The sequence below is a fragment of the Urtica dioica genome, chromosome 2, assembly GCF_054948205.1.
Source record: "Urtica dioica subsp. dioica isolate 48M chromosome 2, U.dioica_male_clone48M_v1_H2, whole genome shotgun sequence".
NCBI classification, from domain to species: domain Eukaryota; kingdom Viridiplantae; phylum Streptophyta; class Magnoliopsida; order Rosales; family Urticaceae; genus Urtica; species Urtica dioica.
In genome coordinates, this window is record NC_142757.1 from 30,104,845 (window position 1) to 30,123,337 (window position 18,493).

Sequence of the window (18,493 nt, forward strand, 5' to 3'; positions counted from 1 at the left end):
ATTCATAAACCCTAAATTCGAAGTGAAGAATAACATCAAAAGAAAAAAAAAATATTCAGTACAACAGATTTGAAGAAAATAACTAGAGCTTACCTTGATTGCGAGCTCTAAACTCCGCCTTCGGTTCCCTGACGTTTTGTATCTTACTCTCTCTCTCTCTCTCTCTCTCTCTCTCTCTCTCTCTATATATATATAAACGCGGTGTAGGTTCCGTCGACAAGAGAAATAGAAGACTCACTCACTGAAGATAATGGGAACGAGAATAGGTTTTTAAAACTTTACTTTAACAATTAAATAAACAGTACAAAAATACATTCAAACAATACGAGTGTATCTCCTAAAATACATTCAAAATAAGCTTTGAATGTATCTCCTAAAATACATTAAAAAAATTCATTAATACAAAAAAAAAAAAAACAAGCTTGAATTATTTTAACAATTAGAGTCAATAGTTTTTTTTTTATTATTACAAAAAATGAAACTCTCTTTGAAAGTTAAATATTTACTATTTTTATATGTCACAGTACAAATAATTCATTTTTTAAATATTATTTTATTAATGTAGTAAAAATTTATTTGAATTAAAAATATATATTTGTAGATGACTGAAAATCAAGATACACGATCTCGAACAAAAGCAATATGAGATAATGATGCGGTTGCTATCTTATGCGATGTTTGTTTTGCGGAGATTGAAGCTAGACATCGACCGGGAACAAGCTTCACCAAATAGGATGAGAGAATATGGTTAAAAATATTTTCCAGAAAACACAAAAAATATACGATAAAGCTCAGTTGCAAAATAAGCTTGAGTATTGTAAGGTGAATGAAAACTCTGGAAGCAATTGATCGGAAAAGAAACTGACATTGGATGGAATGGTAACAATAATACCGTTGACGCAACTAAAGAGTGGTGTAGTAGTAAAATAAAGGTTTGTATCAATAAAATAAATAAATTTAAAAACTTCAAATTTAAATTACAACTAAGATAAGACTTTTTTTTTGTATGAGAATAAAAAATTCAGAAAATTTCGCAAAAAAAGCATTTCTCCCAACTTCAAAGATAAACTAGATACTATGTACAAGGATATAGTTGCAACTGGAGTATATGCATTTTCATCTACAACTAACCCTCGTGATTACGATGGTAATGAGACATTTCCTAGTGCTGACATCTCAAAAGAAAGAAGTGATGAATCGGAGGATCCTGTATCTCAGCCGAATCCTCAAAAGAATGTGAAAAAAAGAAAAAAAAAATACCCTAGACCTCAATAATTTTCCAAAGTTTAAAAAGACTGGTGGAAGGAGCAAAGCTAGTGGAGCGGTCAAATTATAGTCTCAAATTGAACGTCTTGGGAAGGCAACAGAAGAGCGAAGCGACAACATATACGTAGTACGCAAAGATTTGCCTAGTACTAGTACGCTGGAATAATGGAAGTTGTTTTGTCACTTCCTGATATTGGTTTGCAACGATGAAAAATCCACATGCTCAAAACTGTTGGCTCACTTACGAGTATAATCTAGTTTATGGCTCAGGAGGAGCTCAAAATGTCTCGCGGTTTTGAATTTTTAATCGATTGTATTTAATAAGCGACCTTATATGAGAACTACATTAATTGTTTTGCATTTGTTGGTTAATTAATTTCCCTTTGTTGTTCATTTTGTTTTACTATAATAATCAAACAATATGAGAATGCTAGTCTCGTTTATATTCCTTGGTTACTTACTTTCTTTTACACCTTAAGTTATCTTTTTGGTATCAATAATGATTTCATCGAATGTTATTTGGTCTTACGATATTACATATTTGTTTTCAGGAACAAATGGATACCACATCAGATGATGAGTTCGAAATTATTGCCAAAAAAGAAAATAACGAATGCATTGTCCTTATAAAGAAAACTGCTCATTTTGATGCAAATTTATTATGATACATACATACATAAAGTTCCTTGTATGGATTAAAAAAAGCGTGGCATATTTTCCTTCAAGAGATGTTGAGGGAAACAGAATTCGGTGCCAAAGAATGTTCAAAATGGAAAAAGAAGTTTTCATAAGTTTGTGCAATAACTTGGAAACAAGTTACGGATTCAAAGGTTCAAGACATATGACTGCATTGGAGATTTTAGGAATGACTCTAATGATTCTAGGACATGGTCTAGAAAACCGATTAGTGCAATAGATGTTTCAACATTCTGGTGAGACGATAAGTCGATACTTTTCGTAGACATTGGATATATTATGTCTCATGTGAGTGGATGTCATAAAACCTGCTGATCCAGAATTTAAGAGTACTCCCAAAGAAATAGCAAATGATTCAAGATATATGACACATTTTAAGGTATTATCATCATACTTTTGTGATTTATTTTCATCAATATCGTATTACAAAATTTGTATAATTTAATTGATGTATTATGTTTTTTTTTTAAGGATTGCATTGGTGCTATAGATGGTGTTCGCGTTCCAGCATTTTTACCTCAAGCAGATCAAGTACCGTTTATCGGTAGAAAGAAGATTTCCACTCAAAATGTATTGGCTGTATGTGATCTCTATATGAAATTCACTTTTGCGTTCTGGTAAGAAAGGTCATGCGCATGATTCAAGGGTATTCTCTGCCGCTCTTCGTGATACCAATATTAATTTTCCAAAACCTTCAGAAGGTATGACTATAATTTTTTTTTTTATAGCTTTTTCTTGTATATAGTTTAAATTAAATCATTTTATTCAACTTGATCTGTCACATGAAGTATTATCTGGTAGACGCTGGCTATCCTAGTTTGCCCGGATATCTTGGTCCGTATAAAGGTCAAATATACCATCTAGAGCATTTTCGTACGAGAAGAACTCAACCTACTACCAGCAAAGAAATCTTCAATCGCGCGCATTTTTCTCTGAGAAGCGTCATCGAGCGAAGCTTTGGAGTGTGGAAAAAAAAGATAGAGAATCCTGAATGTCATACCGAGTTATCCATTCAAAAATCAAGTAAAAATAGTTAACGCAACTATGCACTGTATAACTATATTCGAATGCATGCAAAACAAGAGTGGATTTTGAAATATTTGATGAGACAGTGGACGATGGCGAATGGAATGAAAACGACACAATTGAAGATCAAGATGAAGAGTGTCAGACTTCTTCGAGTAGTATGTACAAGTTAAGAGATGAGATTGCTGCAAATTTAGTAGAAACCATAAATTTGTAGTTTAAATTTTTGTCAATAATTAAAAAAACTTTATATTAAAAATTAAATAAATTTTTGTTGTCCATATGTGTCTAGTTTATAATTATATTTCATATATATGCATATAAATCATCATATTAATAATTTTATTTAATTTTTAAAAACATGTGTATTTAAATATTTTTATTATAATATATTTATTTTACCAAATGCAATATCAGTTTTTATTAACAGCAATAACTGTTTTATAAATTGTTTAACAAACACCTATCATTTACAAAAAAAAAAAAAAAAAAAAAAGTTCTCTAAAAACTCTTCTTTTTTTAAAAACAAAACTATGTAAAAAACGGTGCACATAAAAATTGTTGACGCATCAGGCAAAAACGCCATTGAATTTGAATATCAGCATTACGCGCTTTTCATCAGTCTACTTCCTTTTCATCCTCGAAAATGGCGTCATCGATTTACGCGGTGGCCGACGACAAGGATTTCGACGACGCCACACTGTGGGCCGTTATTGACTCCGCCGCCGCAGCCTCGGCCGCCGCATCGTCCAAGTCTCGGAAGCCTCTCACCATCACTTACCCGAAAACTTTCAATTCTCCCACGCCGCCGCCGAAAATCTACGATTCATCTCCGCCGATAAGATCTTCCAAAAACCCTAGGCCTTGCTACTCCGAATCCGAATCGAAACTCTCCGGAGAAGGCGAGGTTTTGCAGGAGCCCTGGGTTTTCCGGCCGCCGAGGAAGGTTGGGAGGACGTGTTCTTCCGAATTAGCAGAGACGAGTCCGATGGTCGTGGTTAGAAGTGCTCAAAGACTTCCAGTTCCAGGAGCGATTTCTTATTCTTCGCCGGAGAAGTATTTGTCTCCGCAGATCGGGACATTTCCCGGATCGGAGTGCTCGCCGGCGAGCTGTGCGAGAAGCCAGGAGAAGGAGAGTCCGGGCCATTGCTTGTCCGGGATGTTTCCTTCGGTTTCGCTCTTCAAGGAGTATCAGAACGCAGCTATGGCGGTACATTACGAAACTTGATGTTAATATCTAAACTTTTACTTGATATCTATGCTCAAGTGATTGGCTTGTTGAACTGCTTTATGAGGTCAGGTCTGGTCTGGTATGATATGTTTAGGCTTTTGGGTAGTAGACAGTTTTGCAGTATCATTTGCTGGTGGTTTCAGAGTGATTTGAGTGTTTAAAATATCCAAAATTGGAAGAGAAAAAAGCCTGTTTGGCTGAGGTGTTTCAAGGGCTGTGAATTTAAAGACACTGAGAGTCAAACATTAATCCTGATTGAGGATTGGGTTGATATGTTTCTAACATTGGATTTGGATGTCATAATGCTAAGGTACAAAGTTGGCTTCATGTTGGCAGATTTGCTAAAATAGTAGTCTTAGTTAATAAGCTAGGTTTCTTACTTTGATGTTGACGGAAGCAATCCTTCTCTCGCATGTTACTCTCGCTCTTATCATTGCTCTGCACTCTGTTTCATGTCAAAGTGCTAACTGAGAGTACTCAATGAAGGTGATTTGAGGAATCAGTATGGATCTAATCACAGTCTCCTTTTGTCATATTGTTGGCAGATTTTGGAGAAAAGTGATTTCACAATGATTTCAGGGAATCCATTCATAAAAAAGTCAGGTATGGCACGGTAACTATCCTTGTATAGATTGATTAAGGGTTTAGAAAATGAGTTAAGAGGTCACTTTATTTTGATAGGGTGGAGGAAGATATCATTTTACTTCAACCTCTCTTATGAAATCAAAGACAAGTCGATAGAGTTTGATGAGCAGCGTAACGTTCAGCGTGCTGAGTTTGTGGTTCGAGCTTACATGCAGTATGGTTTTTGCCCGTGAATTAGTTATATAAAATGTCGTTAATTCTTGCGCACTTTTCTCACTCTTACTACCTGAATTATCAGGGGCGGCCGATTTTCAGATGGATGGGGTTCGTGTGAGCGGCGTGAGAAAAGATTTCAAAAACCAAATCATGATATTCCAAGTACAGCAGAAACCAGAGCCAAAAATAGAGCATGCCAGGTATAATTCCCTTTTTTCTACAACGTTCATTAAAAAACAATTGTCAGTTCTGTCCAACTAAATTCACACTTAATTCGTTCGCAAGAGGCTGTGTGCATTTTCTATCTTCTTAAAATGCTATATCCTGAAGGTTATAATTTTTTTTGGAATTGTCGAATAGTGCAGGCATACTGCTGACAGACTTAGTGCAGGCATATATTTTGCTGTGGAATTTTGAATTTTGATTAGATTCCAAGAATGGAAATAATTGAAGAAAGAATTTGCTGTATCTACTATCTGTGTGTTGTTTCCAGACAGACTTCATCTAAAAGAAAACTTGCATAAAATAAGTCTTGCTAGCAGTCATTTTCTTAGATATATGATACGGTTTCATGGTTCATTGATTCCGACCATATCGATTGCTGCAATAACTCCGACTAGCATCCTAAAGCAAGGCTAGTACCTATTATGTGTTGTCTTTATTGTTCTTCATTTAAAAGAGAGGAGTAATTAGTGATATATATATATATATATATATATATATAATATATATATATATTTCAGGACCTGCTGGGAATTGGAGAGTATAGACCTGGCATGGCACAAGTCAACGGACAAAGATAGTCTATTACAACGCCTCTGGGATGCACTAAACACCTCTATCTTCACATACAATCTCATTGACAAGAAGGGTGGTTGAAAGAGCAACAATGGAAGTGGAATATGGTTACGAGAGGTGTGCAGATCATTTTATTCAAACGGGACTGTACTCTGGAATTAAGATAAAGGCAATCCGATACTCCCGTTACCAATGTCAATTTTAAATTCAGGTCTTACTCGATTGTTAAAATGGTGTGTCTAGTGCTGGGTGCTTCGCCGATGGTCCCAGTTTACAGAAATACCGACAGTCGATGTAATGTTGATGAAAATTTTGTATCTCTAATGTACAATTGGAAAAAAAAACTGAACTATCTCAAGAAGCCATTTGTAAGACACTTAAATCATTTTGTACCGAAGCTTAATGGTGGGAGTTCAAACAATTTGGAGAATCATTGCTTTTCACATAAACCAAGTCATAAAAGTTCTTTAGGGGGCTAAATTATTCAAAACGATTTAATAACTTTTTCTTTTCTTTTTTCTGTAAGAAACGAAACAATTAAGAGAACAAAAGAAAAACGGAACTACAATTATAAATCAACAAATTTTCGTTCTTTAAAATCGCTGTATCACTACATCACTCGACTTTCTGTGAAACTATTTCGCGAAATTGCCAAGACTTTTGTGGGGGTTTGACGACTGTTATAAAAATGAAAAATTTATCAAACTAGGATTCCAGGTTTGAAAGCGTATAGTGCAATTACTTTATTGTTCCTATTTTTCCTATTTCCCTCTTTGTTTTCTTTTTTCTATATTTCCCCTCCTTCGATAAACACCCCGCAGACTAAACATCTCTTCAAATACCATATCCTTCACCATTTCTTTCGGTTCTCTTTCTCTTCTTTTCTTCTTTCATTTCCTAACTTAAAGAATAAACCCAGACATTGGCGTACCGGAGAACCACCATAAAACACCGACAACCACCACCTGCCTTAAAGGTATTTCCTTCTTTGCATGTACCTTCACCTTCTCTGTTACACTTCTCAGTAGCTAAATCTTCAAACTTTTGAAGATTTAGTGACACTATTGTCACTAAATCTGTACAACCTTTGAATATTTAGTGACATTGGTGTCACCAACTCCAGTTAGTATGTAATTCACTGGAATTAGTCACGAACTTGTCATTAACTCAAGTGAATTAATGACTAACTTGTCAGTAATTCAATAAAATAGTTACAAGCTTGTAACCAATTCCAATGACTTATTGATAAATTTGTAACTAATTCATTGAAATAGTTGCAAACTTGTCACTAATTTTAGTGACTTAATGAGAATTTTGCAACTAACTTCAGTGAATTATTGACAAATTTGTAGAAAATACAATAAAATAGTGACAAGTTTGTAACTAATTCCAGCGACTGTGTAATAAATATAGATCGTTAACTAAACACAAGGAGATGCATATATAACAAACTATGTCAGAACACACTACTTTAAATGTTGGATTCTACAACCTATTTTCTACAACGCTTAAAATAAGTGTTGTAGAAACTAGGGATTCTACAACGCTTAACATAAGTCTTGTAGAAAGTTGGTGTTTCTACAATGCTTATGGCTAAACGTTGTAGAAACTGAGTGTTTTTATAACGCTTATAGCTAAGTGTTGTAGAATTTAGTATATTTCAGATTTTTCACAACATTGAGACTATCCGTTTTAGAATCCTCGCCGCGGCAACAGGTGTTTCTTTTCCGCGGCAACAAATTTCTTCAACGGATAGTCAAAGCGTTGTAGAATAATGGACTTCGCCGCGGTGAGACCTTCTACAACGCTTAGAATAATCGTTGTATAAGAGGCTCGCCGCGGCGAAGTACGTTTTTTGCCGCGGCTAGACATAGCCATCACCGCGGCGAGATTGGTTGTTGGAATTGGTTATGAATTTGCGATTGTTGGAATTGTTTATGAATTTGAGATTGTTATGTTTAAATTGAGTTGGAATTGATATAGTATTTAAAATGGTTATTTTGATTGTAGATGTTGAGATTGAATTGTTTATGATTATGCTTTGTAAATGTGAAAAATGGTTCGAATCAAAACTCTGGCGAGCGCCACGGCTCCGAGCTCTTCCAAAGGTCATAGTAAAGGTAAAAGTAGGAGAGCTCGTCAAGCGTCTCCTGAAGCGGATCATAATACAAGTATCTTACTACCAAGGCCGCGTAGGAACGCTACGATAAAATCTCGTCGCCTAGTGTGATCCTTGAGTGACGATTCAATGTGAGCACTGACACCAAAATAGGAATGCTAATCCGCAACAGTATTCAAGGTCACGACTGGGTGAAGTATTGTGCCGTACCCGAGTTTGATGTGAACTTAAACTTCGTGTACAAATTTTACGCAAACTTACCGGATAACGATCAAGATGTTGTGACGGTCCGAGGTAGAAAGGTCGATGTGAGTGTCGGAGCTATCAACGATTTGCTTGGGAACCCAGACCTGCCTTTCGACAATGAGGGCTATCGGGAATGGTTAAGAACTTGCAACCATGAGGAGATGGTGAGGGTGATGTGCATTCGGGAGAGGATTGGGTCCTTGAAAAAGGAAAAAGGGTATTCAAGCGTGAACGACTCACCAGGATTGCTAAAGCTTAAATTTACTTTTTTTTTTGCGCTCGTCTCTTTCCGATCAAGCACTTCACCACTCTCGACGAGGGTCGTATTTAGATGTTGTTCTGCATCATAAAAGGTCATTCTATCAACGTCGGTCGATTAATCTATAATTGGATGAAGATCCTCGACTCTACTAATGAACGAAACGGTTTGCCATATCCGTCAATCATTACCGGCCTTTGTACAAATATGGGGGTAGGACGCTCGAAAAGGGATATGTTTAAGAGTCCTATGGGGCCTATTACGAATAAAATTATCGATCGGTACAAGATTAGGGAGGAACCACAAGAGGAGGAAGCGGAGGAAGAGGGGGACGATGAACCACCACTCAACGAGCCCCTATTGCAATTACAACCACCTCCGGTAGTCGACCCCGCCACCATCGACTACATTGCTCATTGCTCTAACTATCTCGTAGGCGGGTTTCAGCACACGCAACAGTATATGCACCAACAAGCGGAGTATGGCGCCTCTCACATCAATCAATTGAACGATCTCTACTCTCTTTGGGACATCAACCAGGAGAACCAAGTGTTATTTTCTTCATATACTCAATACTCCGATTATCCGTACCCACCACCATAGTGGCCACCGCATATGGCACCTCCTCAATATCCGGCGTACCCACCACCATAGTGGCCACCGTATATTTCAAGAACCAACAACACCAACTCTTCTTTATAAATTATGTTATAAGTTATAAATTTCATACTCTTTTTTAATTTAAGTTTCAATTTAAGACTCGTTGGGTTTGTTTAAGTTTAAGACTCGATTATTGTGTTTTATTTAATGTGTGTTTGAGACTTAATTCTATGTTTGAGACTAATCTTAATTTCAATATGTTAATGTTCATTGATTGTAGAATTTTTATTTGAATGGTCATTTTTTAGTTGAAAAACATGTTTAATATGCGAAAAAATGTGAAATCTGAATGACGTGGTCGTTGTAGTCTTATCTCGCCGCGGCAAAATCACTCCTCATCGCGGCGTATGTATCGTACCGTGGCGTGAATTTTAAGTCGCCGCAGCGAAAAAGTTACCGAGAGTAGTTAATTTGAGAAAACAGAGTCTGGCCGCAGTGAGGTACATTTTTCGCCGCGGCGAGATTTATACTTCGCGGCAGCGAGAGTTTCTATAAGCGTTGTAGAAAGGTTCTCGCCGCGGCGAGCATAAAACATTGTCACGGCGAAAAACATACCGAGAGCATGAGTTTTTTAAAACATGTCCTCGCCGCAGCGACGCTATTTTCTCGCCGCGTCAAGAAAAAGTAGTCGTCGCGGCGAAAACCATACCGAGAGCATGGGTTTTTTAAAACATAACCTCTCCGCAATGACACACAAGTGTCACCGCGGCGTGTTTGTCTTGCCGCGACGAACATTATACGTCGCCGCGGTGAATCTTCTACATTGTTTAGCAAAAGCATTGTAGAAAGGCCCTCGCCACGATGAGAGTTGTACTTAGCCGCGGCGAATTGCGCTTTCCGCGGCGAGATAATTACGTAGCCGCGGCGAGATCTTAGAAATGATATTTTAAATTTAAATACATTGTACCGATAAACAGTTCTCAAACATTTTTCTCAATGTGCATAACATCCAAACAATGCCGAACGTAGTATGTCTTCCAATAAGGAAGGTTGTAGAAAATCAATTTCTTCTTCCAAGGATTCTCTTTGAACGATTCTTTATTACTAGCACTCCGCTTTCTTTTCCCAAGCACTTCATTGACGATTTTCACCATCTCATAGACATCTTCACTAGACTAAATTCTAGGAGGGGTCGTTCTTCTGTATTTCCATCAAATGCATGTTTCAACCTTCCATACGAGTATCTCTTGGTAAAAATCTTCTTTGACCAAGAAAAACAGTCTTCTTACCATGCTTCAACCGGATGGAAGATGTGTCTTTCATGCAAATCGGACAACCAATCGAGCATTTCACGGAGTATCCTGACAAGTTTCCATAGGCCAGAAAGTCATTAATAGTCAACATTAACATTGCCCTTAAGTTGAACGAATCTCCACGGTAAGCGTCTTTGACTTCGATCCCTTTCTCCCATAACATCTTCAAATTATCGAGCAACGGTGCCAAATAGACATCGATATATTTTTCTGGTGGATTCGGTCCTGAAATCAGAAGCGTTAACATCAAGAACTTTCTCTTCATACACAGCTTTGGAGGGAGATTGTAGTTCACAAGTATAACCGGCCAAACACTGTATTTACTTCTCAGCATGCTGAACGGGTTCATACCATCAGAAGCTAGACAGAGACGCAAATTTCGAGTATCAACACTAAAATCCTTATACCCTAAATCAAAGGATTTCCACTGTGAAGCATCAGCAGGATGTCTCAACATACCATCATTGATACGCTTTTCGGAGTGCCAAACCATGTTCTTCGCGTGTTTGACACTATTAAATATTCGACGAAGCGCAACATTGGAGGAATGTACCATAATGACTGAAATATATTTAAATAAAATCAATAATAAATAATGAATATGAGCTACATGTATTTCCTAATCAAGTAATGAAAATGTACGTACCTTGACTAGAACTCCTTTAACCCCGTTACATGGAATGTTACGCTTCTTCCACCTTGACTCTTTGCACATCGGACATTTATCTAGATCTTCATACTCGTGTCTATATAAAACACAATCATTTGGGCGAGATTTATACTTCACGGCAGCGAGAGTTTCTACAAGGCTTATATAAGCGTTGTAGAAAGGTTCTCGCCGCGGCGAGCATAAAACATTGTCACGGCGAAAAACATACCGAGAGCATGAGTTTTTTAAAACATGTCCTCGCCGCAGCGACGCTACTTTCTCGCCGCGTCAAGAAAAAGTAGTCGTCACGGCGAAAACCATACCGAGAGCATGGGTTTTTTAAAACATAACCTCTCCGCAATGACACACAAGTGTCACCGCGGCGTGTTTGTCTTGCCGCGACGAACATTATACGTCGCCGCGGTGAATCTTCTACATTGTTTAGCAAAAGCATTGTAGAAAGGCCCTCGCCACGATGAGAGTTGTACTTAGCCGCGGCGAATTGCGCTTTCCGCGGCGAGATAATTATGTAGCCGCGGCGAGATCTTAGAAATGAAATTTTAAATTTAAATACATTGTACCGATAAATAATTCTCAAACATTTTTCTCAATGTGCATAACATCCAAACAATGCCGAACGTAGTATGTCTTCCAATAAGGAAGGTTGTAGAAAATCAATTTCTTCTTCCAAGGATTCTCTTTGAACGATTCTTTATTACTAGCACTCCGCTTTCTTTTCCCAAGCACTTCATTGACGATTTTAACCATCTCATAGACATCTTCACTAGACTAAATTCTAGGAGGGGTCGTTCTTCTGTATTTCCATCAAATGCATGTTTCAACCTTCCATACGAGTGATCTCTTGGTAAAAATCTTCTTTGACCAAGAAAAACAGTCTTCTTACCATGCTTCAACCGGATGGAAGATGTGTCTTTCATGCAAATCGGACAACCAATCGAGCATTTCACGGAGTATCCTGACAAGTTTCCATAGGCCAGAAAGTCATTAATAGTCAACATTAACATTGCCCTTAAGTTGAACGAATCTCCACGGTAAGCGTCTTTGACTTCGATCCCTTTCTCCCATAACATCTTCAAATTATCGACCAACGGTGCCAAATAGACATCGATATATTTTTCTGGTGGATTCGGTCCTGAAATCAGAAGCGTTAACATCAAGAACTTTCTCTTCATACACAGCTTTGGAGGGAGATTGTAGTTCACAAGTATAACCGGCCAAACACTGTATTTACTTCTCATCATGCTGAACGGGTTCATACCATCAGAAGCTAGACAGAGACGCAAATTTCGAGTATCAACATTAAAATCCTTATACCCTAAATCAAAGGATTTCCACTGTGAAGCATCAGCAGGATGTCTCAACATACCATCATTGATACGCTTTTCAGAGTGCCAAACCATGTTCTTCGCGTGTTTGACACTATTAAACATTCGACGAAGCGCAGCATTGGAGGAATGTACCATAATGACTGAAATATATTTAAATAAAATCAATAATAAATAATGAATATGAGCTACATGTATTTCCTAATCAAGTAATGAAAATATATGTACCTTGACTAGAACTCCTTTAACCTCGTTACATGGAATGTTACGCTTCTTCCACCTTGACTCTTTGCACATCGGACATTTATCTAAATCTTCATACTCGTGTCTATATAAAACACAATCATTTGGGCACGCATGAAATTTCTCGTACTTCATGCCTAATGTGCCTAAAGTCTTCTTCGCTTCATACGTACTTAAAGGTACTTTATTATCGTCTAGAAAGGCTTCTTTCAGTATTTCCAATAATAGAGTAAAACTAGTGTTTATCCAACCGCCCGACGCCTTTAAGTGAAATAATGTAACTAAAAATGACAACTTCGAAAAGTTTGTACATCCTTAATATAATGGTGTCTCCGCATCATTCATCATGGAGTCAAACAATTCTGGTCTTTCAACAAAATCGTCCTCCAAATCGTTCATCATTCTGCACATATCATCAATATCATCTTCAACATCATTGTTATCCTCGTTTGTCATAGAACAAAAAATCTCACCATGGTAGAACCATCTTTGATACAAGGTAATTGTTTCATATACAAACAAATGGGTCCAAATGACATCAATCAAAAAATGTCTATGATTTCCACATTGAATACAAGGACAACAAATATACTTCACATCTACCATGTTCTCTCTAGCAAAATCACAAAACTCATTTACACATTTCCGATATATCTCGTAAAATCTATTCTCCCACATCCACTTTCTCATCTTCATAGAAAAACTCTAATTATACCAAATATTACCAATTCTAATTAGTAAACTATCAAGAGAACCACATTTGGAACAAGTTAAAGAAGAACTTACATGATTTGGATGTGTAGATGAGACTTGTAAATGATGATGACGCAAAATGAGTCGAAATGGTGCTAGAAGTCTTTTTCGGAGTGAAGTTATGAGATTTATAAGTGAAAAAGACGAGAAATGAGAATTTATATATTTAGTCTCATGTCTACCACCGCGGCGAGAATATAACGTTACAGCGGCATGACTTTCTACAACGTTTGTAATTTGCGTTGTATAAAGATGCTCGCTGCGGCGAGAAACCAACGTCGCTGCGGCGAGAGTAGATGTAGAAAAATGAGATTGGGAAACAGAGTCTCGCCGCGGCGATGTACAATTCTCGCTGCGGCATGAATCACCCGCCACGGCGAGAACAAGTAGTCGCCGCGGCAAGATACTTACCGAAAGCATGCATCTTTCAAATTATGTTCTTGCCATGGCGACGTACACTCTGCGCCGTGGCGAGATATTTTTGTGCTGCGGCGAGAAATCAACGTCGCCGCGGCGAGGCTTCTACAATGCTTAGAATAAGTGTTGTAGAAGCATCTCGCCGTGACTAGGACGTTTAGGGTTCAGGGATTTAGCCTCGCCGCAGCTAGGAAAATATTTCGCCGCGGCGAGATGTTTTTGGGTAGTACTCACTGCAGCGAGAAACTAGTGTCGCCGGGGAGAGTCTCCTACAACGCTTAGAATAAGCGTTGTAGAAGCATCTCGCCGCAGCGAGAAATAAATGTCGCCATGGATTTGGATTATTTTTTTTTTGGATTTGAAGATTATTTTCAGGTACCAGTTTTTAAAACGGGTTTCAGTACCGTATAAACACTGATTTCAGTTTCAAAAATTGGTGCTTTTCGCCGCGGCGACTTAGATTTCTTGCCGCGGAATCTAACACGTGTCGTGGTGAGAAATATGAGTCACCGCGTCAAGAAAGATACCGAGAGTACATATTTTAGAAATCTTAGATTCGCAGCGGCGACGATTTATTTTCGCCGCGGCGACAAACACACCTCCGCGGCGAGATTTCTGTTGTCAATGGTGCCCACAAGAAGAGTCGTAGTGTCTATTTATGTACATTTGATGTCATATAGTCTTACGAAGACTCTTGCTTGTAATTGCTTATTCATTAATAAAAAGTTGAAACATTCATTCAATCTTCCTTGTCTGAAGCTTTATGATAAAACCCTGGTCTTTTAGTCCATAAACAAACCTAACAACTTACGAAGAGACAAATGTAGATTTGCATGAACAAACTCTTCGTAGTTTGCTTAAAACGATATATTCGCAATCTTAGGGTCAAAGGACTATTGACCTCAGTATGATTGTTAGAAGAATCTATGATGTCTGGTTATGAGGCATTGAGAGTTGGGGACTCTATAGTTCTTCTAGGTATCTTCCGAAGGTACTGAATTGACCAGTGCACTTCTAGAGACAATATAAGAACAAACCATTTAACCTCTTATGTCTCGAAGTCACTATGTATGAATTGCATCATGCTTACCTTAATCCTGAAATGAGACATGCCATTTCACACCTTAGTATTCTCATTTGAGAAAGTCAGAGTTCGGACTCACTATGTCATTCCGAACAGGGCCTATTGGTGAAATACTAAGTTGTGAGTATGTCATGGGTAACTTTGTGAAGTTCTCATAGATATGGAATTCATGTACAAGATTGCTGAAATGCAATGTATGTCACCTCATGCTTTGTTCCTTGGAGTGTGAATAAATGAACTGGCCAGTGTCCAAATTGAGTCCTGACTCTTTTGGATGAATCAATGTGACTTGTTAGCTCCTCGTCAATACATTGTTTCTAACTTATTCACAAGCGACAAAGGAGTTGAGGAAATAACAGCTAGAAGGGTAAAATGGTAATTTAGTAAATCCCGACTAGCTGATGACATTCATGAAGGGTAGCATAGATAATATTCAGTGGATCCGCTCATCATAATTAGGTCGAATTCTTGAGTAGAAAACAAATTCATTTGAACCGAGAGATTTTCAGTGTCAGCTCTTTAGTGGAGTCAGTTGGCATTAAGCTAAACTTGGAAAAGGTTTGTGAACTTTTGAGTCCAAGTGTTTAGCTAAAGCTTTGTTCATTTGGGTCCATGAGGTCACTGTCACGAATCACATCGATAGGAATAGTTAAACTGGAAGCTAAGTCAAAACAAGAACGAAAATAGTTAAAAGGGTAATTTTGTCTTTTGAGACATAAGGATGAAATGGATGTCAATAAATTTTGACAAGTTCATTTGATGACTTAATGTCACTCGGCCATAATATGATTAATTGGGCCTTGTGAATTAATTTCATTTCATAAGAATTTTATTGAAAATTCTTAATGGGCCTTTTTCATGTTGTCATGAACAAAATGGAAAAGCTTCTAGAAGCCCTTTCTAGATGGTGTAGGCGCCCATATTACCCAAGAGGAAAGAGAGTTTATTTTGTGCATAAATGTATTAAGATACTTGCCAAAAGAAAAAGAGGAAACAAATTTCCCCTAAGGGGAAAGCATGGTAGGCGCCCAAAAGGATCAAGAGAGAAGCAAATAAAAGAGGAAACAAATCCAAGGACTTACTTGCTTAGTCTTGGCCGTGTGACTCTTTGAAGGAAAAGGGAAATTGGCTCATGAATATGTGATATTCTATAGAAGAGGAAACTACCTTATTGAAGGTGAGACCTCTCCTATAAATAGGAGCCTCATTCCTCACAATTAATTCATGCAAAGTTTTAGAGATTGAGAGCTTCTCTCTCTAGACTTGGCCGCCCCTTCCTCTCTCTCTCTCTAGTTTATATTTTCGATTATTTCTTGTCTTGGCACCTAGGTCCTCACTCGACCTAGTGTTTAGCTCTGCGACTTCGAGACTCGTTCTCAAGTCGTAGTGTTTAAAAGTGCCCACTCACTAATTCCTTCTTTTCGAGTGATTTAGTGATAGAAACTATCGTGGTTGCTCGAGTTCCCGAGGAAAGAAAAGAGAGACGTGCTGCGAGGGGAGACGAACGTTGCCAACCTTCCAAAGGCTCATCAACGTTCAAGCATCAAAAAGGTTAGTAACTTTTATAGCTCATGTTAGTTTTTATTTACATGCATATGCTCTTGTCTAGGTTAGTAAAAACTAGTTTTACTTAAAAAGAAAATTTTTAAAATTCCGCCGCTTAACGAAGCGTTAAACTTTTTCTTAAACCCTAGATCGATTCCAACAATTTCTACATCGCTGCAGCGAGTTTTTAAAAAAAACTCAGAACCTTCCTACGACGGATCTAGATCCGTTGTAGACGTCTGTCGTTGCGGGTCAGAATATACGTCGCTGCGGCGACGTATAATTTTCTCCGCGGCGAGGTATTGTACAACGGATATTTTAACCGTTGTAGAAGCTTCGCCGTGGCGACGTATAATTCCCCCCGCGGCGAGAAGCTTCTACAACGGTTAACTTATCCATGGTACAATACGTCGCCGTGGAGAAAATTATACGTCGCCGCGGCGGGAAGTTTTAAAGTATTTGAAAATTGCATAATGGATTCATACCGTTGTAGAAGCTTCTACAACTGTTTTTAAGCGTTGCAGAATCCTAGTTTTTGAGTAGTGACATTATTAAAAAAATCTCACACCAAGCACAAAGACAAAGAACAACACCTGAAGCATGAAAACATGAGTATGAAGTGCTGGATTCTCGCATTCTTTGTCGTTCTTCTTCTTGATCAATTCTGGAATAATGTGCTTGGATCTTTCGTACATCTCAGGGTCTCTACAATGACACAAATTCACCCAAAGGCACTCCACAATAGTAATTATACAACCTCTACTCATTGTATTCCATCATGGTTCGAATTTGATTTATAATGTGGAAAAGTACGAGTGAGAAGGAAGAACAAGGATTGTATTGAAGAGGAAGAAGTGTTTCAATTGGAGCTTTTTTTTTATTTAGGTTGAATGGTTGGTGAGGTATTTATGGAATTGATTTGCCCAATTTAATTTCAGTTTGCACGTTTGGTCGGGACATTTACTTTTTTCATTCGTTCTAAAAAAACTTGAAACATTAAATTCATCGCGACTTGCGTCGAATTCCGGATTAAAAAGCTCAACAGGCCGGGTCACGAAGAATCCCATTGTAGCTCGAAAAGAGTCAAAAGGCCCGTCCAAAACAGGCTCAAAACAAGCCCACGCTTGCATGCGCAGACTAAGGCGCGCAATTAGTAGGCGCGATAAGGCTTGCTCCTCGTGCACACTTCAAAAGAATGCACGTGCATGCCTCATATGTTGCGAGGCACACGTGTCGTGCAGCCTTGATGGCATGTGCATGTTTTTAAAATTATGAGCTTGAAAATCGTTTTCGAAAGTTTACTAATTTTGTGACAAGTTAGAATTGTAATCTTAGATTTTTTTTTTAATTTATTGCTCATGCCTTTAAATTAAAAACCATGTTGATTTTCTATGAATTTGGGATGATGTTAAAACACATTAGATTCAGTTCTAAAAGTTTTTAATTTTTTATATTGAAAAACGTGTTTTAAAGGTTTGAGATTTTTCGAGTAAATTTTGTGACTAGTTTTATTTCCTTGCTAGTTTCGTTTATTTACTTGAATCGTTTTATGCATGTTGTTATTTCTTTTATTCTATGTTATTACCCTGCTAATAAAACACAAATAAAAGCTTTAAACAACATCATAAAACGTTCCGTTACACTTGATTCTTTTTCGCACCTAAAAAGGACCAAAGTTTTAATTTATTTCTTTTTCTTTGAGCTGGAGTAAACCCGGATTAAAAGTGGCATAACTCTCTGCTCAGAAATCTAAATTTAATGATTCTTGAATAAAATTAAAGCTCTGTCTGTCCTCTGTCCAATGCCACCGGTTTCGGCTGAAAAGGACATCAGAGCCGCCAGATATGGCGATTTTACTCCGAGGTGCGCGGCTGTCTGAAACTCCAGTTTTTAGAAATCCGGATTTTCAAACCCCACTACCATGAGTTATAGAACTCTAATGAGAAAACTTTCTTGAGCAAAAATGTTTTTCATATGATTATAAACATGATGTGTAAGATTAAAATGTTTTGATTTTTGAAAGTTTAATTGAAATTGAATTTTTACAAAACTAGTTTGAATTTTGAAAAACCGTTTTCACTTTCAAGCTTGAAAATATTTT

At 37.6% G+C, this 18,493-nt stretch overlaps 1 protein-coding gene across 1 annotated transcript; it reads left to right on the top strand.

The window, feature by feature from the left end:
• Window positions 1–3,541: 3,541 nt before the first annotated feature.
• LOC149404296 (peptide transporter family protein) lies at window positions 3,542–6,239 on the top strand. Its single transcript, XM_089605015.1, has 5 exons — window positions 3,542–4,198; window positions 4,765–4,822; window positions 4,901–5,018; window positions 5,103–5,220; window positions 5,764–6,239. Exons 1-5 carry the CDS (start codon window positions 3,635–3,637, stop codon window positions 5,821–5,823), a joined length of 918 nt encoding a protein of 305 aa, XP_089461141.1. The 5' UTR covers window positions 3,542–3,634; the 3' UTR covers window positions 5,824–6,239.
• The last annotated feature ends 12,254 nt before the right edge of the window (window positions 6,240–18,493 follow it).